General features: G+C 40.6%; 1 protein-coding gene across 3 annotated transcripts in view; it reads right to left on the bottom strand.

Annotated features, from left to right (window-relative positions):
* LOC115169382 (zinc finger protein 704) overlaps positions 1–15,405 on the bottom strand; it is a 103,188-nt gene extending 87,783 nt beyond the window's left edge. The window contains exons 1-2 of one of the 3 annotated variants that reach the window (XM_029724950.1): positions 14,889–15,405; positions 9,463–9,691 (exon numbers count right to left, since the gene is read on the bottom strand). In XM_029724950.1, coding sequence (XP_029580810.1) covers positions 9,463–9,691; positions 14,889–15,189 — 530 coding nt within the window. In that variant the 5' untranslated portion in view covers positions 15,190–15,405. Of the gene's footprint in view, positions 1–9,462; positions 9,696–14,888 lie in introns of all 3 variants that reach the window. The other 2 variants (XM_029724949.1, XM_029724951.1) reach the window with 2 other exon arrangements.
* Between the last annotated feature and the right edge of the window lie 7,068 nt (positions 15,406–22,473).

Genomic DNA, 22,473 nt, shown 5'->3' with positions numbered 1-22,473 from the left:
AACTAATTGTAGTCTCACCCATTCACTCACCCATTCATTTTTGACCCGGAACACCTCAGGTGTACAAAAGTTAAATAAAACACCCAAAATGTAATGGAAATCATCCAAATGTATTTTGTGTGTTCAGATGCATTGTGTGGACAAAGTCATGGGACCTTATGACAATCAGATTAAATTAACTACATTTTTCAGAGAGAAATCGGTCCAATTCTCCCGGAACACAGCAGGAGGGTTAACCCAATTTGTATATGACTGATTCATCATGGAGACTATGGTTCGAGCAGATTTATAGGATATTACGACGGTCAGAATGAGACTGATAAGGTAAATAAGAATTAATGAAATGACTGATATAAGAGAAATGTATATATTTAGAGTTTAGTCGGGAGAGAGTAACTTATTTTTTTTAAATTCCTGTGGTGCCCCCGATTACTACTTAATTGTTATATGATTAATTTAATTGCGTAATAGTTGAATGTGGTGAGTAATTATTTTATGATAGTCAAATACAATGATAGTCAAGACATGACAACAACCCTAATCATAGGGCCTGTATATAGGACTAGGGAGAAGAGGTTGGGGGAGAGAGGGTTGGGGGGGGGGGGGGGGGTCACCTTCCAGTCTCAAAGAGAACCAGACTGAGACCAGGCAGGCTGTTGCTTTGACCTTAACCCAGACAGAGCAAAATTCACTGCAGAAGACAGATGCCTACTCTGGAAAGGTGTATTTTTGTGAGTGTGCGTACGTGTGTGTGTGCATGCATACAGTGCATTCAGAAAGCATTCAGACCCCTTCACTTTTTCCACCATTTGTTATATTTACAGCCTTACTCAAAAATGTATTCAATATTTTTTTCCCTCATCAAACTACACTTACAGTTGAAGTCGGAAGTTTACATACACTTAGGTTGGAGTCATTAAAACTCGTTTTCTAACCACTCCACAAATTTCTTGTTAACAAACTATAGTTTTAGCAAGTCGGTTAGGACATCTACTTTGTTTACAGACAGATTATTTCACTGTATCACAATTCCAGTGGGTCAGAAGTTTACATACACTAAGTTGACTGTGCCTTTAAACAGCTTGGAAAATTCCAGAAAATGATGTCATGGCTTTAGAAGCTTCTGATAGGCTAATTGACATAATTTGAGTCAATAGGAGGTGTGCCTGTAGATGTATTTCAAGGCCTACCTTCAAACTCAGTCAGTGCCTCTTTGCTTGACATCCTGGGAAAATCAATAGAAATCAGCCAAATGTTATTGGTCACATACGCGTGGTTAGCAGATGTTAATGCAAGTGTACCGAAATGCTTGTGCTTCTAGTTCCGACCATGCAGTAATATCTAACAAGTAATCTAACAATTTCACAACAACTACCTTTTACACACAAGTGTAAAGGAATTAATAAGAATATGTACATATAAATATATGGATGAGCGATGGCCGAACGGCATAGCGAAGATGCAGTAGATGGTATAGAGTACAGTAAAAACACATATGAGATGAGTAATGTAGGGTATGTAAACATTATATAAAGTGGCATTGTTTAAAGTGACATTTATTACCTCCAATTTTTTATTATTAAAGTGGCTAGAGATTTGAGTCAATATGTTGGCAGCACTTAATGTTAGTAATGGCTGTTTAACAGTCTGATGGCCTTGAGATAGAAGCTGTTTTTCAGTCTCTCGGTCCCAGCTTTGATGCACCTGTACTGACCTCGCCTTCTGGATGATAGCGGGGTGAACAGGCAGTGGCTCGGGTGGTTGTTGTCCTTCATGATATTTTTGGCCTTCCTGTGACATAGGGTTGTGTAGGTGTCCTAGAGGACAGGTAGACCTCACTACCCTCTGGAGAGCCTTACGGTTGTGGGCGGAGCAGTTGCCGTACTAGGCGGTGATACAGCCCGACAGGATGCTCTCGATCTGTAAAAGTTTGTGTGTTTTTGGTGACAAGCCAAATTTCTTCAGTCTCCTGAGGTTGAAGAGGCTCTGTTGTGCCTTCTTCACCACACTGTCTGTGCGGGTGGACCATTTCAGTTTGTCTGTGATGTGTACGCTGAGGAACTTAATACTTTCCACCTTCTCCACTGCAGCCCCGTCGATGTGGATAGAGTCCATCTGCTGTTTCCTGAAGTCCACGATCATCTCCTTTGTTTTGTTGATGTTGAGTGTGAGGTTATTTTCCAGACACCACACTCCGAGGGCCCTCACCTCCTCCCTGTAGGCTCTCGTCGACCTGAGAAAAAGAATTGGAGACCTCCACAAGTCTGGTTCATCCTTGGGAGCAATTTCCAAATACCTGAAGGTACCACGTTCATCTGTACAAACAATAGCATGCAAGTATAAACACCATGGGACCACGCACCCGTCATACCGCTCAGGAAGGAGAAGAGTTCTGTCTCCTAGAGATGAACGTACTTTGGTGCGAAAAGTGCAAATCAATCCCAGAACAGCAGCAAAGGACCTTGTGAAGATGCTGGAGGAAGCAAGTATAAAAGTATCTATATCCACAGTAAAACGAGTCCTATATCGACATAACCTGAAAGGCCGCTCAGCAAGGAAGAAGCCACTGCTCCAAAACCACCATAAAAAAGCCAGACTACGGTTTGCAACTGCACATGGGGAGAAAGATTGTACTTTTTGGAGAAATGTCCTCTGGTCTGATGAAACAAAAATAGAACTGTTTGGCCATAATGACCATCGTTATGTTTGGAGGAAATAGGGGGAGGCTTGCAAGCCGAAGAACACCATCCCAACCGTGAAGCACGGGGGTTGCAGCATCATGTTGTGGGGGTGCTTTGCTGCAGGAGGGTCTGGTGCACTTCACAAAATATATGGCTTCATGAGGGAGGAAAATTAGGTGGATGTGTTGAAGCAACATCTCAAGACATCAGTCAGGAAGTGAAAGCTTGGTCACAAATGGGTCTTCCAAATGGACAATGACCCCAAGCATAATTCCAAAGTTGTGGCAAAATGGCTTAAGAACAAAAAGTCAAGGTATTGGAGTGGCCATCACAAAACCCTGACCTCAATCCTATAGAAAGTATGTGGGTGGAACTGAAAAAGCGTGTGCGAGCAAGGAGGCCTACAAACCTGACTCAGTTACACCAGCTCTGTCAGGAGGAATGGGCCAAAATTCACCCAACTTATTGTGGGAAGCTTGTGGAAGGCTACCCGAAAAGTTTGACCCAAGTTAAACAATTTAAAAGCAATGCTACCAAATACTAATTGAGTGTATGTAAACCTCTGACCCACTGGGAATGTGATGAAAGAAATAAAAGCTGAAATAAATAATTCTCTACTTTTATTCTGACATTTCACATTCTTAAAATAAAGTGGTGATCCTAACTGACCAAAGGCTGGGAATACTTACTAGGATTAAATGTCAGGAATTGTGAAAATCGGGTTTAAATGTATTTGGCTAAGGTGTATGTAAATTTCCGACTTCAACTGTAATACTACATAATGGCAAAGCAAAAACAGGTTTTAAGAAATTTTAGAAAATTTAAAAACAGAAAAACCTTACAGTACGAGTCAAAAGTTTGGACACACCTACTCATTCAAGCATTTTTCTTTTTTTTCTCTAAATTGTAGAATAATAGTGAAGACATTAAAACTATGAAGACAACACAGAAGTGGCTTTGGGACAAGTCTCTGAATGTCCTTGATTGGCCCAGCCAAAGCCTGGACTTGAACCCGATCTAACATCTCTGCAGAGTCCTGAAAATAGCTGTGCAGCGACGCTCCCCATCCAACCTGACAGAGCTTGAGAGGATCTGCAGAGAAGAATGGGAGAAACTCCCCAAATACAGGTGTGCCAAGCTTGTAGCGTCATACCCAAGAATATTTGAGGCTGTAATCACAAAATGTAGAAAAAGTGAAGGTGTCTGAATACTTTCTGAATGCGCTGTACATACATGCGTGCGTGCGTATGCATGGAGTAGCCTATACTTCATCCTGCTTCCCTAAACACAGTGCTGCTGACCTATGTTAGCTGGCTGAGCTAAAGCTAGGTCAGTCAGCCTATCATGGAGTGGCAATCTCTCACAGCGTTGACATAGAGAAATTAGGTCGCATTGGCCTTGTACAAGCAGGCTGGGGCAGTATTCCATACACTTAAAGAACTACCTCAGAGCCAAAACCTACAGGAGCAGAGATAAGAAAAGAAAGCTTTTCACAACAAACCAGGCAGAAAACTAGACTGAGTACCTTGTCATTGCCAAAGAGACTGGCATTTCGGTAATCTCAACGTTCCATAAACGCTGGATTTACGGCAGAGTTGCTCATTGGTTGTTGGAGATAACATTCATGTTTTCCAGGAAAATATGCGGCGCATCGAAAATAGAATTAGAATTTGTAACAAAGTCAAAAACAAACATTTAGCTGTTAGCTAGGCAAGTTGTTGTATTCTCGAGGCTTTAAATCAAAACGAACTGTTCTGCGGTTGAAATTGCAGTATGTATTTAGTTTGAGAATGTAGACATGAACTAGCAACTTCAGACAGACTGATAATGTCTGGACAAACAAAAAATGGTTGCTTAGCAAGCAGATACCAATGTGTTCTGTGGAGAAAAAAGTTCCAATATTTGCATAATCATTGTGATTTGAGGATAGCTGTTAGGGTGATCGAATAAGGATCTGATCCTCTGTTTTTCTCAAGGTCATTAATGATTCAATGTTCATGTAGGTAATTATCAATAAAATGTAGTGTTCGATTTTTCTGCTGGGGGAGGGGGGGGGCAAGGAGACTCGCAGGTCCGCTAAAACCATTGACAACTGGGTGTCGTTTTCAAGGGATTGTTAAATAAATGTTAACTATTTGGTTGTAATATCATCACATCTTGAAGAGCATAGTCAGAACTACAAATGTCCAAATATTCCATGCAAAACAATTGCGCACATTTAGCTCTATCATCATCAAAGGCTAGAACAAGTAACCGCATGCTTTTCATGACCAGTAAACATCAGTTGATCATGTCATTTCAGATACGTGAGGGTAAAAAGTAGAAACCCGCACACTGGTTTCTTCATTTCTCTCTCATGTTGTTCAATTGTTACCATGCACCTGCAGCAAAGATAGCTCAGACGTGCCAGTGCCTTTTGAATGTTGAGATACGTCAGGGTAGCCTCATGATATCTCTCAATATTGGCCACCATTAATTGGATATTTGACTGATATAAAATAACAATACCTGACAAGTATGAGCGATTTTGGTTAATTTCCCATCCTTTGTGGGGTCTGACTGTCAAGCAGCAGAAAGGTGCATTTGGCGATGTACTGTTAGCTGATAATGTTTACTTTGCTAGCTAATCGTAGAAACTTGGCTAAACAGTGGTAGGTAGACCTAATGAACTTTTTTCTCCAAACAACATAGGCCAACCTAGCAAAGTTAGCTAATATTATCCCTTTTTCAACATAGGTTTTAAGATTTTTTATTTTTTTTCATTGGTTTTAAGAGTGTTTAATCACAATTGCTGCTGCCAGACATGATAGGCTACATTGATTTATTAGCCAATTTGATGTGGTCAACTAGCTAACTAATAACAGATCACGTCAATATGGCTAGTTAACAAACTAACTACCGTAATTTCCGGACTATAAGCCGCTACTTTTTTCCCAGGCTTTCAAATTTAAATTTTTTTATTAAATTAAATAAAAAAAACACATTCAGTGACGTGCTCAGTTTTTTGGCGGCATGAAGCTTTCATTAGACCAATGAAATTGCCGAACGGGTTAAGGTGAAACAACTTTTTTGTTTACTGTTTAGATTCAATCGAGCGCGCTCAAACTTCCCATCATTCTGATTACGGTAGTCATTTTGTCACCCTCATCATGGCAAAGACACGGAGAAATGCATATGATGCAGCTTTCAAGTTGAAGGCGATTGCTCTGGCTGTTGGAAAAGGAAATAGAGCTGCTGCACGGGAGCTTGGTCTGGAGCAATGGCTTTCTTGGTAGGCTACTGTTTACTGCTAATTTTAATTTTTTGTTACAAGCCGTGTTTCGTTAAAGCCTATTTATTTTTGTTACAAGCCGTGTTTCGTTAAAGCCTATTTATTTTTGTTACAAGCCGTGTTTCGTTAAAGCCTGTGTAAAGTTCATTTGTTTCAATGTACCGGTAGGCACCTGCGGCTTATTTATGTTCAAAATAATATATATTTTTTTAATTCAATGGGTGCGGCTTATATTCAGGTGCGCTCAATAGTCCGGAAATTACGGTAGATAAACTAGGTGGCTATATCCAAATATTGTTTGATTTGCTTGCAATCTATAGTGATGACAGTAGTCCGACTGACAACTTTACCACCAAGAGGACTTGCCGATGTCGAGCTCTTTCCAAAAGCCTAATCTCTGATGAAGCAAGCTAAATGACATGTTGTTTGCTCACATGCAAAATGAATAGGCTACCCTCACATATTTAAAAATGCATGCTTAATTGAGGTTTACTGATCATGAAAAACATGCAGTTACTTGCTCTGACTCTGACGATAGAGCTAAATGTGGAATAATCAGACGTGTAGTTCTGACTATGCTCTTCAAGAGGTGATATAAAAATGTATTTAACAATCCCTTGAAAACAGCACAGTTGTCAATGGTTTTAGCAGAGAAGCTGCCAAATCGAACTCCCTGCATCATATTGTGACGTTTTATTGATAACGAATTTGAAGATAGCAGAAAGGCCAGTCTCTTAGTCACATGACATGAAGTACAGGGAGTGGATTAGCTAAAGAGACTGGTACTCAGGCTACCAAAAAGCTGCCCCAACCCAAGTCCCTCCTCTTTTAGGTGCAGAGAAGCTTGTCTGGGCTTGTCTGCAGGACAAACAGTAACACAGTGATAAAGCCCTGAACTGAACACATTGCCCAACTTTATAAAACACTGCCTCTTAAAGAGTGCCTGGCTAGGGTGTGAATGGTGAAACAAACACACACACAAGTGTGACAGCTGAGAGGTGAAACGAGGCAAATGCTCGATTACACTGTGAAGAAGTAGCTTACAACAAGAAACTGTCTATAGTCAGACCATAAAACTATACAACTGACAGTAGCATTAAACTGTGCGACAGATGGACACTAGTGGACTGACCCACTATTTATTTTCTGTGCTTATTTGAACCTTTTTCATCACGGAATGAATAGACAAAGCCATACAAACTACCAATATCCAATTCCTTCTTATTGCAGATAAATTATGGAATTGTAGAATCTATTTGACTGTAACTGATCCTTATGCTCCTGCTAAGAGAAACTGGCCCATGTTTACAGGGGGCTACACAGAGCAGACCCATTTGAATGTGAGCAGGGTGAGACGAGGAGATAATCTAAACCTTTAATGTAGCCACAAGGGCCTCTACAAATATGACCAAATCATTAGGCCTATGTAACGTAACATTATTCGAACTCTGTTAGCAGCCCTGGCCAGTGTGTTTAATATGCTGAAGGATAGAGCAGGGTAGTAAGGTAGTCGTCAACCCAGACTGAGGGAGAAAAGTCATTTCAAGTCAGAGGTGAAAGGTGAGCATGGCAGCTGTTGTGTTGGCTGGCTCTCGCAAACACATGCGTGCTGCGCACACACACACACACACACACACACACATACACACGCACACACACGCACTCAAATTCATTTCTCACCCACATACTTACTCACCCAGTGACACACACACAGAAACGCACACACAGCAACTGTCAGTACTTTGGAAAGCAAGCATGCTCAATCGTGCTGCATGCTCCCCGGGAGGACACTTTCATCACACATGATTTCCTGCACATGAACTTCACATGATCCTGATATAAGAGAACAGTGATTTTAAACCAACAACACACTCATCAGGTCATCGTTCTCCATTGATCCACCATATTGGATTTTATCAAGACCTCATTGCAACTCTCTACTACCGCAGGGAATTTTGTTAATGTATAACCACATTACAACTCCTCCCCCTCGCACACACAGAGACACACAGAGACACAGAGTTCCCCCCCACACACAGAGACAGAGTTGCCCCCTCACACAGAGACAGAGTTCCCCCCTCACACAGAGACAGAGTTCCCCCCTCACACAGAGACAGTTGTTCCAACCTATCAATGGTTGTAAAAAACTGTGAATAAAAAGACTTAACTAGCGTCTGCCTGCAGCCGTTCCCAGACCTCTTGTATGTTATGTAACAGTGTTATTTATTAGAGCGCTGGCTGGCCATGTCCCTCGACAGACACAGCTCTCTCTCCCTCCCTCTGACTGCTGCCTGTGTCTGGACCGCTGTGTGTGTTTGTGTGTGCTTCTTCAGTCGATCCCTATCAGAGAGAGTGTCCTGCACAACACACCAGTGCGCGCGTGTGTGTGTGAGCATGATTCACAGGGAAAACAGCCTTGAGCTTCTCTCGCTCTGCTAGCCACTGAGTCACACACACACACACAACAGTACAAACTACTGACAGAATAACATATAAACAAACACAGACACACGCTTAATGATACTGAGTCTGGATAGACACAGAGAGATTATAGAAAGAAAAGGGAAAGCGTTAACACTTTCATCTGAATATGAGACATGGATTAAGTCGCAGGAGTCAATCTCGCCTGGACATAATAATCATTTTTCAGATTAGAAGGGGGTGGGGATTTTAGGGATTCGATAATTCCACAGCATTGCATGTCCAATCCATGACAGATGCTTCAACACAATGTCATCTAGTATGAAAGATCACACGCTCAACAATGTGGAACATGGGTATTCTTCTGTAGCATTAAAATGTATGAGATACTTGAATCTCAATGTTAAGGTAAAAAATATAACATTTGTGTGGTTAGCCATGGTGTGCAAGGCAGTGACACAAGCCATTGACATCTTGTGCATTGATTTGTGCATTGACTAATCTAGCAATTGGTTCATTGGCTAGCGGTGCACTATCACAGTAAGAGCAGTATTGGTTTAGGTTTATCAGTCAACAGCAACATGACAATCATATATCTCATTTTCACTCACATGATTGGGCAATCTTATTATAGAACTTTGACAGTCTGAAGTATTTTCTAAAGTCTTGAGAATATTCCAGAACTATTCTGATTCTGGAAAACTCAAAAGCATTCTAAGAATCCAACAGCGGTCATCTGACCAAGCCTCCCCCACAACATTTATACCCAAACCATAGGATTACTTGAACCACTACAAGGTTAGAGTCAATTCCATTTAAACTCTGGTTTATTCAAGACTGTTTTGGGATTTGTTTTGGGATTTGAGGTGAAAACACCCAATTGTGTTTTCACTTTTTGAAATTCTATGCCAATTCTTGGAGCTATTTTAACTTTCTGAAATTCTATGCCCCATTCAATGACTGTATCATCTGGACCTGGAATGGTATAGAGCCAACTATGGGTAAGGCAGCAACCATGCTACAGGTAATAACCATAACGTTATCCATGCCTTACTAGGTAATAACTGTTATTAGCCATGTGGTCCCTACCTGCGTCGGGGGACAGGTATTTGGGAGGAGGGATGAGGGTCTCTCTCCTCAGGTGGAACTTGCTGTCCATTTGTTGCCTGGCAACCGCTGGGCACCAGTGGGGTCCTCGCCTCTGAGTGCATGTGTCTGTCCGCCTTCTGCCCTTTCCGGATCAGGCAGTGTGTGGGACTGCCGTTAGTAAGGATCCCAGTCAGACCACTTTTTCGTTCATCTGCCTCCCTACCACAACCTGCCTGAAGGATGAAGAACAATACACACACAGAGAAATGATCTAAATGTTAGAGTCTCAGAACTGATATGTTACTGCTTTTTGCTTCCAAGGCTTGTAGTAAAAATAGATAATATAAGGTTAATTACATAGTCCACATGATAGTTTTAGGCACCATTTAACAGATGTGTTTGGCTACATTGTTGGGAAGGGGACATGTGTTGGAGATTTTGTGTGTAAGGAAATATAGAAGGTGTGTGACTGAATCTGAACGACTAAAAAGGTGTGTTTTAAGATCTTCTTTAAATATGTTCACAGTTTTGGTCGCACTCAGGTTCTCTAGCAGGATATTCCAGAGGCTGGGGGCATAGTAACTAAAGGCTACCTCTCCATGCCTCTTGGTCCTCGGCTTTGGGATAGTTAAAAGGCCAGAGGACCTGAGGGACCTACTGGGTACATAACTTAAAAGCATGCCTGACATGTATTGGGGTGAACAATCATGGATGGATTTAAAACCCAATAGAATAATCTTAAAATGTATTCTAAAACTCAAAGGCAGCCAGTGCAGAGACCTTAAAGCCGGTGTAATGTGTGCCCTAGGACAGTACCGTATCTTTGGATCGCCAAAAACCTTTTGACCACTAGTGGGTGCATGGTATTGTTGTTTCTCTCACATTAACATATTTTGAGGCATGCCTTGAAAGAGGCTATATTTTGTTGCACCCGTGAGTGAGAATGCTGTACCAACTTAACTCCTATGTGGTTATAGTGCCCCAAGAATTAAAAAAATGTATTGGGGATAAATTGGAGTGGCACCAAGTCTTAAACGGTTGAGCATTTTGGTCTGTTTTGTCCTGAACAGTCATTCTGATTCCCATGTAAACTAGCCTCTAGTGTGTCTAAAACATCATCCAAAAAATGTATCCTGGTAAAAATGGAGAAAGAATTTTTATAATTAATTTCTCTCTCATGTCAAACTACCAGGAAGTCTGAAAAGACAGACTAAACTGAACAAAACATGTTGGTCCCATGTTTCATGAGCTGAAATAAAAGATCCCAGAAATGTTCCATACGCACCAAAAACATGTCTCTCAAATTTGGTGCACAAATTTATTTTCATCCACTGTTAGTGAGCACTTCTTATTTGCCAAGATCATCCATCCACCTGACAGGTGTGGCATCAAGAAGCTGATTAAACAGCATGATCATTACACAGGTGCACCTTGTGCTGGGGACAATAAAAGGCCACTCTAAAATGTGCGGTTTTGTCACACAACACAATGCCACAAGTTTTGAGGAAGCGCGCAATTGTCATGCTGACTGCAGGAATGTCCACCAGAGTTGTTGCCAGATAATTTAATGTTAATTTCTCTAACATAAGCCGCCTCCAACGTCATTTTTGAGAATTTGGCAGTAGGTCCCATCTGCCTCACAACCGCAAAACCCGTGTATGGCGTCGTGTGGGTGAGCGGTTTGCCGATGTCAACGTTGTGAACAGAGTGCCCCATGGTGGCGGTGGGGTTATGGTATGGGCAGGCAAAAGCTACGGACAATGAACACAATTTAATTTTATCGATGGCAATTTGAATGCACTGAAATACCGTGAAGAGATCCTGAGGCCCATTGTCGTGCCATTCATCTGCCATAATTACCTCATGTTTCAACATGATAATGCAAGGCCCCATGTCGCAAAGATCTGTACACAATTCCTGGAAGCTGAAAATGTCCCAGTTCTTCCATGGCCTGCAAACTCACCAAACATGTCACCCATTGAGCATGTGTGGGATGCTCTGGATCGACGTGTACGACAGCGTGTTCCAGTTCCCGCCAACATCCAGCAACTTCGCACAGCCATTGAAGAGGTGTGGGACAACATTCCACAGGCCACAATCAACACACTGATCAACTTTATGCGAAGGACATGTGTCGGGCTGCATGAAGCAAATGGTGGTCACACCAGATACTGACTGGTTTTCTGATCCACGACCCTACCTCTTTTTAAGGTGTCTTTGACCAACAGATGCATATCTGTATTCTCAGTCATATGAAATCCATTGATTAGGGCCTAATGAATTTATTTGAATTGATTGATTTCCTTATATGAACTGTAACTAAGTAAAATCTTTGAAATTGTTGCATGTGGCGTTGATGTTTTTGTTCAGTAAAGACTGTGTGGGCAGGGAGCTAGTAGGCTGAGTGTGCAGGGAACGCACCTTGACTGGCGATTCTTTGAAAACGCCAAGCAACATGGATGCAGTGAGCAGTGTTCCAGTGAGATTATTTCAAGCAAATTTGCTGATACACAAAGTAACTCAAACAATATTGAAACATCAATCCTGTCATACACCACATGTATGTTTTACAAATTATTTGTTTATCCAACTGTTTGATTATTGTAACAGCGTCAATATAAACAAAATGTTGACTGTATAATTTAGCTAGCTAGCCCAAATGGAATTGTCAGCACTGTTTATCAAGCTAGCTAGCTAGTTCATCTTGGACAATTTCAGTTGAAGCATTACAGTAGGGATGATACGTTTGATATCAGAGCTACGAGACATGCGTCGAAATCGCTAAGCAGCTATCTTCGAAGCAGTGTGCCGATGCGTGTATCACTTTATCAAAGTACGTCATCAATGATGTCCAAAGCTTCGTTTGATCACGTGCCTTTTCAAACCGTGTGTTGTAAAATACAAGATCCCACTGAACATTCAGGGATGTGTGGGTATGAGGTCGAATCCCGTTGAAGACACACTATGTAGAAAATAGTTTTATGTCAACCACACTTTCTGCACTGTTGTTCAAATATTTAGTATAGTATAAACTTTTGTCTTAAGCATCCTAAATAATGCCATAGATTCAATTTTTGAAAAATAGTAAACCTGAAGGCAAAAAAGGGACCGCCATATAAAATCCACAGAAGAAGACTGAACAAGGAGAGATTACTAGAAACAAACTAGGTTTCCCCTTTTATCTGTGGATTAATTGTTGGAGTAGAGAACACATGATTTTGTGTGACTCAAAATTAGTCGAGATTCTACAAAGATCCAGAAAAAAAAGGACCTTTTACATTTCAGGTAAAATAACAACCCAAAGTTTATATCCCAGGAAAAATTAGCTAGCAACAGCAAGCTAGCTAGCTAAATGTTCATGAATCTTGTGTGTTTTGACCTGTCCCCAAATTAATACAGTTGGTTCAGAGTTTGTTTGACATGTCAACCTGCATGTCAACCTGCGTGTCTGGTGTAGACGGCCAAAATCAACATACTTTTTGGGCGACCCGACCAAATTCATATAGAAATGTGTTTTATAGATCTGTCATTCGCATTGAAAGCAAGCCTAAGCCGTATATCTGTTCTATGTCCGCTATTTCTATTCTTCCGGCTCTTAAGTTTAGTTTTTGCATCTTTTACTTTCGGTTTTGTACACCAGCTTCAAACAGCTGAAAATACAATATTTTTGGTTATGGAAAAATATGTCACAGCGGTTTAGATGGTACAATGATTCCCTGCACTATACTTGCTTGTTTTGTCACAAACTGAAATTAGGCAAACTATTATAATTTTAGCAATCAGCAAATGGCGAAGCAGTTTCTGCATAGTGCATCTTTAAGAACACCTTCCTAATATTGAGTTGCACCCCCTTCTGTCCTCAGAACAGCCTCAGTTCGTCGGGGCATGGACTCTACAAGGTGTCGAAAACGTTCCACAGGGATGCTGCCCCATGTTGACTCCAATGCTTCCCACAGTTGTGTCAAGTTGGCTGGATGTCCTTTGGGTGGTGGACCATTCTTGATTCACACGGGAAGCTGTTGAGGGTGAAAAACCCAGCTGTGTTGCAATTCTTGACACAAACCGGTGTGTCTGGCACCTACTACCATACCCCGTTCAAAGGCACTTAAATCTTTTGTCTTGCCCATTCACCCTCTGAATGGCACACATATACAATCCATGTCTCAATTGCCTCAAGGCTTACAAATCTTTCTTCAACCTGTCTGCTCCCCTTCACCTACACTGATTGAAGTGGATTTAACCCTGGTCAGTCTGTCATGGAAAGAGACAACATTCATATAGCATGCATATCAACGATATCAAAACGTTCCATTTGGCATGTCTCGATGTAATAATATGACAACCATGTAGCAGTTTTGGGCAACCCTTCCCCCGCTTTTGTTCCATGCTGGCTGAAGACCTTGTTAGCCATTACTAGAGATGATAACATGTCAACCATGCTGGCTGAAGACCTTGTTAGCCATTACTAGAGATGATAACATGTCAACCATGCTGGCTGAAGACCTTGTTAGCCATTACTAGAGATGATAACATGTCAACCATGCTGGCTGAAGACCTTGTTAGCCATTACTAGCGAACACCAGACACAGATGAAAGGGGTTAAGTGTCTTAGACGAGTAGGTGAAAGCTCTTATTATATTTGTTGACATGCTGCAGTCAAATTTTGGCACCAGTAGACTAGCTACCTAGCTATGTAAACCACGCCCCTCTGCAAACACACCTTCTGGTTTGTTGGTTAAAAGGCAGAATTTATTTGAATTAGGTAAGAGAATAAAACATTACCATCGGTGTATACAAATGTGGCTTTTTGTAAATTAGGTTTTTTAATAATCCGGCCTCCATCCCACCTCCTGAATAAGTGTTTGACATGGGGGAGGGGACCAGTAAATTTCTGATCAAACTTTATGAATGTAGAAGCAACAGATATGTTCATACTTTGGTGTCCTACTTTGATATGGTTTCATCCATATGACCCAATTTCATGAAAACATGATTTTGACTGATCTGGACCTTTAAACTTTGAACATGCAATGGGCCGCCATCTTAACAAATTAAATTCGTCATATATAGCCTACTAGTTGTAATTAATAGGCTAACTAACTTGGGTTAGTCGCATGCCTGACCTATATTTTCACTTGAAAACATAACCAATTCACGTCGTCTGCAAAGTTAGCCTCTTCGCTCCGGGAGACCCGTAACCTTACTGGGCGCACAATATGTGTGTTACAGGTCTTCCGGAGCGAAGAGGCTACAGAAAAGTCAGAGCGGACTGGTTCTGTATTACGGGTGAATGCAAAAGTAGGCTTTTCGGCAACAATGTAACTTAATGTAAATAATTTAATAGGGTGGAATGAATAACTAACCAACTCACTGTAAGACCAAAACATTACGTCCAGCATGCAATGGTTTTGACCGTGTAATATAACCTACTTTATTCAGGAGGTGGTATTTTTCTCTGCCTGATGACAGGTCATTCACATTGAGGACGGTGTCCTGTCTTGTACATTCTCTTAAAGATCCATCATCCAACACGAATTTGTAGAAAACTGCTCCTGTTGCGGGACCATTCTTGCACGCCAGAATGACACCGCTGTCCGCAGTGGAGGCGACAGTCATTTTGCGTCCCTTGGAACCCTCTGCATGCTGATCAATACCGGCTTGTTTCGAAGCGCCCCCGACCCGTATTCCAACAGCAGACATGTCAAGCAGACGTTTAGAATTCATCATTGGACGAGAGAAAGATGACCCGCTTTCTATAGATTTTAGTGCAGATATCTGTAATAAAAGACATTTATCATGATTGTCTGGAATGGATCTCCGTCTGTTACGGCTGTTCTAGGGTATAGTTAAAGATTGTTTAGTTTTTCAGTAAAACAAAATGCCACGCCTCCAGTCCCCTGCGTGTGCAGCCCACTGGTGCAGCCTGGTGAGATTCACAGGGTACCTCCTTCAGTTCACTCATATTGGTCCTCAGAATACACAAACACTCCGCTTCGGCACGCAGCCATCGGAAGCCAGCTGCCCATTGGCTAGTTTGGACTGTGTCACTTTTTGTCAGAGAAGATTGTGGGGGTGTGTCGCTCCAGCTTGCCCTTTGCCGGCCGGCGGTTGGAAAAGGGAGAAATGAAAACAACAAGTAGGCCGAGACTTGGTTAAAGTCGAAACAGTAGCCTTATGTCTGTGGAGATCAAGTGTATCAGCCTATTCACAACCTGAAAGAATATCCCAAAGCGCGGAATTAATCACTCGTTTTATCACCAGATAATAACAAAAATAAGCCTATGCCATTTTATCAGTGTTTCAAAAGCCAAAGTGGTTGGGTTTACATTAAATGGATAATCCACCCCCAGAAAAAAAGCAATGTAACTCAAGTATATTTTTCGCTCAGTGGGTAAAAGAAGCATTTTCAACATCATTTAACTTCTAAGTGGTTCCGTCTTAGCCTTGGCAGCCGATAGTTGGTGCTAAATCTGCACTATCTAGGATTGATGTGCATTCCCAGTAATACATGGACAGCTCGTACATAAAGCATCCTCCATGCAGGCTGCAAAAGCATCCCTTTCCTCCTTAACCAGCTTTAACGGCGAGTCGCCCCCCCCCCCCCCCAAAAAAGGAAAAATATGTGTACTGTCTTAATAAAACACAATTTTCCACCACCAGTTTACTATGTTGCACACTGCTTTCACCCAAGATAGTAAATTGTCAGTAAATCTGAAAATGGTGGTGCTCTCTTAACCTGCTACGAAAAGTCACTTCCGGTCGTAGCTGTACTCGTTCTAGTCACAGAAAGTGGTGTAAAGACCTTAAGTAAAAAATACTTTAAAGTACTACTTAAGTCGTTTTTGGGGTATCTGTACTTTACATTACTATTTATATTTTTGAAAACTTTTACTTTTTCTCCACAACATTCCTAAAGAAAATAATGTACATTTTACTCCATACATTTTCCCTGACACCCCAAAGCACTCGTTACATTTTGAATGCTTAGCAGGATAGGAAAATGGTCCAATTCACACACTTATCAAGAGAATATCCCTGGTCATCCCTACTGCCTCTGATCTGGTGGACTCACTAAACACACATGCTTCGTTTGCTGATTATTTGTTGGAGTGTTGGAGTGTGCCCCTGGCTGTCCGTAAATAAACAGAAACTAAAAAGATTTGTGCAGTTTGGTTAATAATTTGCAATTTGAAATAATTTATAGTTTTACTTTTAAAACTTAAGTATATTTTTGCAATTGCATTTACTTTTGACACTTAAGTATATTTAAAAGCAAATACTTATATACTTTTACTCATGTAGTATTTTACTTAGTTTAATGGTCGGGGGCTGTTTTCATGGTTCGGGCTAGGAGAACGCTACCTGCCCCAACGCATAGTCAAAATCAAATCAAATCAAATTTATTTATATAGCCCTTCGTATATCAGCTGAAATCTCAAAGTGCTGTACAGAAACCCAGCCTAAAACCCCAAACAGCAAGCAATGCATGTGAAAGAAGCACGGTGGCTAGGAAAAACTCCCTAGGAAAAACTCCCTAGAAAGGCCAAAAACCTAGGAAGAACCCTAGAGAGGAACCAGGCTATGAGGGGGGGCCAGTCCTCTTCTGGCTGTGCCGGGTGGATATTATAACAGAACATGGTCAAGATGTTAAAATGTTCATAAATGACCAGCATGGTCAAATAATAATAATCCTTGTAGTTGTCGAGGGTGCAACAAGCACGTCCGGTGAACAGGTCAGGGTTCCGTAGCCGCAGGCAGAACAGTTGAAACTGGAGCAGCAGCATGGCCAGGTGGACTGGGGACAGCAAGGAGTCATCATGCCAGGTAGTCCTGAGGCATGGTCCTAGGGCTCAGGTCCTCCGAGAGAAAGAAAGAGAGAATTAGAGAGAGCATATTTAAATTCACACAGGACACCGGATAAGACAAGATAGTGCCAACTGTAAAGTTTGATGGAGGAGGAATAACAGTCTGGGGCTGTTTTTCATGGTTCGGGCTAGGCCCCTTAGTTCCAGTGAAAGGAAATCTTAATGCTACAGCAAACAATAACATTCTAGACGATGCTGTGCTTCCAACTCCATGGCAACAGTTTGGGAAAGGCCCTTTCCTGTTTCAGCATGACAATGCCACTGTGCACAAAGTGAGGTCCATACAGAAATGGTTTGTCAAGATCGGTGTGGAAGAACTTGATTGGCCTGGACAAAGCCCTGACCTCAACCCCATCAAACCGCAGCCTTCCCAGAAGAGTGAAGGCTGGTATAGAAGCAACGGGGGGACAAACGCCATATTAATGCTGATGATTTTGGAACGAGATGTTCGACAAGCAGTCGTGTAGCATGACAGGCCAAGGCTAGTTCCTTAGCTCAGTATTTCTCTCCCTCATATGATTTTACCCTTGGGGATTAAAGTACTACTATACTCCCTATACTTACCATTAGACATACACTACCGTTCAAAAGTTTGGGGTCACTTAGAAATGTCCTTGTTTTTGAAAGAAAAGCTAAAAAAATTGTCCATTAAAATAACATCAAATTGATCAGAAAATAATAAGATGGGCAAAATAACACAGACACTGTGGGCATAAAACCCAATTCATCTCCATTGTTCATTAAAGTTGATGGGTCATTTATAACAAAACCTTTCAGTATTGGCAGTCATTTCAATGACTATTTCACTAATAAAGTGGAAAAACTCAGAAGTGAAATTACAACATTGAACAGTGAACCATCATGTTTTTCTATAAAATATCTAATAATGAAAGATAAGGATTGCTGTTTTTAATTTGGTCAAGTTAGTGTGGGAGAGGTTGCATTTTCTTTTGTTATCCATCAATAATGACAAGCTACCAGGTATAGACAAACTTGATGGAAAACTACTGACAATGGTAGTAGACTGTACTGCCACCCCTAATATCTTTAATCACAGGCATGGAAGAAAACTAATGTAATTCCACTGCCTAAAAATAGTAAAGCACCCTTTGCTGGCTCTAACAGACGCCCAATCAGTTTGCTGCATGTTCTTTGTAAACTGATGGAGAGGATTGTGTTTGACCAAATACGATGCTATTTTTCAGAGAACAAGTTACCTACTGACTTTCAGCATGCAGATAGAGAAGGGCACTCAACTTGTACTGCACTGACTCAGATGACTGATGATTGGTTAAAATAAATGGATAATAATATGATAGTTGGAGCTGTATTGTTAGATTTCATTGCAGCCTTTGTTATTGATCAAATTATTGTCATTGAAAAAACACACTTGCTATGGCTTTACATCACCTGCTATCAATCACATGGTTGGAGAGTTTATCCAATAGAACCCAGACAGTGTTTTTCAATTGAAGCTTCTCTAACATCAGATATGTACAGTGCGGTGTCCCTCAGGGCAGTTGCCTTGGGCCGTTACTCTTCTCTATTTTTACAAATGATTTTCCACTGGTACCTTACACAAAGTTAGAATGACTATGTATGCAGACGATTCCACACTCTGCATGCCAGCATGCATCCAAAGCCAGTGATCTCACTGAAATTCTAAAGGATCTGCAGTTAGCTTTGAATGGGTGATTAATAATAAACCGGTCTTAAACACATCTAAAATTAAAAGCGTTGTATTGGGTTCAAAACATTCTCTAAGACCTAAACCTCAACTGGAGTTCTACATAAAGGGTGTGACCATTAAGCATGTTGAGGATGCTAAACTCCTAGGTATAATGGATGGTCAATTATCATGGTCAAGTCATATTGAAAAAGTTGTTGTGTACATACCCCACAAGACATTCCACCAGGGGTCTCTTCACAGTTCTCACTCTCACACTCTACAGCTAGTTACGCTGAAGATCTTTGATAGCTAGCTAGATAGTAATTTGACTGAAAACAATGTATTACCGTGCTGATCCTTGCTGCTCATCGTCATCATGGCTTCAAATATCGCTGTCTGATCCACTTTTGTTGTTGTGGCCTTTTATCTTTTTATATTTTTGTTTAAGTTTCTTAACTTATTTCGCTGCAGTGTTTTACTGTTTTAAACACAGGTTTAAAATGTACTGACCAATGTCTTCCATTTCTGATAACGTATCCAATATGTTTTGGAAGACCTTTTCATTCTGGTGGAAGAACCCAATTGTCTCTGGATGCTGGAGTCTGCCCAGATGCTCAAAAGTGTTTGGACATCTCCAACTGACCAATTTGCTGCTTCCATTATTTGTTTTCAGCTTTAGCATTATTCGTTACTGTAGCTGTACCATTCGTAGTCAGATTTTCCTTCTCTTATAAAAATGGCAACAGCGAGTCGCGCATGAGTATTCACAATGTATGCAACACTGTGACATCATTGTGAGAGATTAGACCAATCATTGAGTACGGCCATTTGTAATCCCACCCACCTACTTGGTGCGAGGTCAGTACCAGATATCAAACGAGGCTGAATATACCAGATATTCACGGCACGGCACGGCACGGTCCTGCAGTGGAAAAGCACCATAACTCTGTTATGGCTCGTTGGCCAAAGCCTATGGGGAAATTGGATTAACACCAAAAATAAGGTCTGTGTGTCACGTCCTGGCCAGTATAAGGTTAATTGGTATTGTAGTTTGGTCAGGACGTGGCAGAGGGTATTCGTTTTATGTGGTTCGGGGTGGTGTGTTTGTTGAAGGGGCATTTGATTTAAGTATTCCGGGGGTTTTGGGCACTGTTTGGTTTTCATGTATTCTATGGTTAGTCTAGTGTGTGTGTTTCTATGTTGAGTTAATTGGGGTTGGACTTCCAATTGAAGCTGTTTGGTGTTGCCTTTGATTGGAAGTCCTATATTAGTTGGGTGTGTTTGTCTTGTATTTTGTGGGAGATTGTTCTGTGTTTAGCCTTGTGCCTTACCAGACTGTTTTTGTTGATCGTTCGTTCTTTGTTATTTTGGTGTTCATTTTGTATTTATTAAAAAGCAAGATGAGCATACACATACCTGCTGCGTTTTGGTCCTCCTTCACCGACGACAACCGTGACACTGTGGTAAACACAGGTTTAATGTTTTGTTCTATGAGATAACCTACATCAACTAATATGCGTTTTTGTGAATTTTGAAGCATTTATTTAATCAAAACAAGCACATAAAGCACATAAAGGCTTCATAATTTATAAAGGTCATGTTGACTGACTGATATTATGTCACAGAACAAAACGTGTAAGATTTCCTAAACCTGTGTTAGTCTCAGAATTTATTTTCGGCCTTTATCTAAAAAGATCTGGCTGAACGAACCAGAGGTAACTCATTTCAGTTTTTTAAGATTACAAGCTGGCGAGTTCTATAGAGAGCAATAGTAATGGTGTCTAATTCCGCAATGGCTCATTGGCCCAAGCCTATGAGGAAAATAATGGGTGTTTAGTAAAGTTTTTGGATAAACATTCAGGCTTTATAAATCTTAACCCTTGTGTGGTCTCCATGTTTTTATTATTCACCCAATGTTCGCAGATTTGATGTACCCACAACATTATTGGGTTTTTAAAACAATACAGCCATAACCATTTATGTAAAAATACTTCATATTTAGATGTTGACTTATATCAGTTACAAGCAATATAGACAGCATACATGGTTACTATTTGCCATTTACCTCTGCTAGATCACATTTATCAATAAAAGCACTATTCTTTAAAAAATGTTATGTGATTTTTGTAAACAAAAATCTATTATATTCAAGACATGGGTGGAATAAATCATGTTTATCTTGTACAAATATAAATTAAACAAAGTTTTTATCACTATTGATGTTTATTGCTTTGAACTGAACAAATTGGAAGGACAAATGTTACATACAGTATTTTATGGAAATGAGAAATGAGCCACATTGAACACAAATTAAGGCTGGTCTACACACCACATGAGTGACAGAGTTTTACTCTGTGTGTTGCAAATGGGTTTCTTGCACTTGATGCATGTGTACTGTGTCTTCCTGTCCTTCTTGGGTCCACAAGAAATGATCTGAAAGACGTTATAAAAGAAACATTGTAACTTTAAGAGCTTTCACACTATATATATATATATCAGATTTACATCTAAATGTTGTAAATATTATATGATTAAATATGAAACTATATTTGAAAAGATTGAAATGTGATTTTAACCTTCTAAATGAGAATTGTGTTTCATGCAAACTTGTGCCCAGTCAGTAGCCACGCCCAAGTGAGCTCAGAGTTTGTGTCAACATGACGGAAGGCCCTCCAAGGCCAGAGTGCTTAAAAGGACTCGCCAACAAAATGTACATTGGACCAAAACATGCCGGGTTGCTGCCGGCGTGTAAAGTGGTCCTATCTGTAAATATACATATAATATGCGTAAATATACATATACATCGCATTTACTTTCCTAATGAGCGGTCATTCATATGCAAAGTATTCATATTCCCGTGAGCGTAGCTTCCAATTGTATATAGACACTCTTTGTCTCTCCATCTCCTTACATACTCCTCACTTTCCATTGTGTAACGGAACGGTCATGCTTTTGTTAGCCCACTAGGGACCTGTTTTCATTGTATTATGTATGTAATCAATAACCTATGCTGTGTGTGTTTACGTATTCTGTGTGATGATTTAGTTAGATAGTAAATAAATAATGAAGCCAATTTGTGTATCGCTAATTCATCACTTTAGGGTCAGGTTAGGGTTCGTGCAGATATCCGAGAATTATGCAACGTTCAGAATGAGACTGATGAGATAACAATTATTAATTGATTGTTTTTGACATAAGAGATATTTACATATTTGTTTAGTTTAAATAGGGAGATAGTACCTTGTTAAATAACTTTTCCCGTGGTGCCCCAAATTCCTAATGAGTTAATTGTTACATGATTAATTTAATCGAGTATTAATTAAACACAGTAGGTGATTATTTGATAAATAGCAATCATCATATTAATGATAGTCACGTCATGACAGTAGGGTCCTTCTTTTGCAGCTGTAGCCATTCACCAGCTTGTCTAAATTGTCCACCCCTCCTTTTGTGGCATTGTAATAAATCCATTATGAT

This window comes from Salmo trutta, chromosome 31 (assembly GCF_901001165.1).
Source record: "Salmo trutta chromosome 31, fSalTru1.1, whole genome shotgun sequence".
Taxonomy (NCBI): Eukaryota; Metazoa; Chordata; class Actinopteri; order Salmoniformes; family Salmonidae; genus Salmo; species Salmo trutta.
The sequence above is the reverse complement of the archived record's forward strand: the minus strand, read 5'-3'. Positions and strand labels throughout refer to the sequence as shown.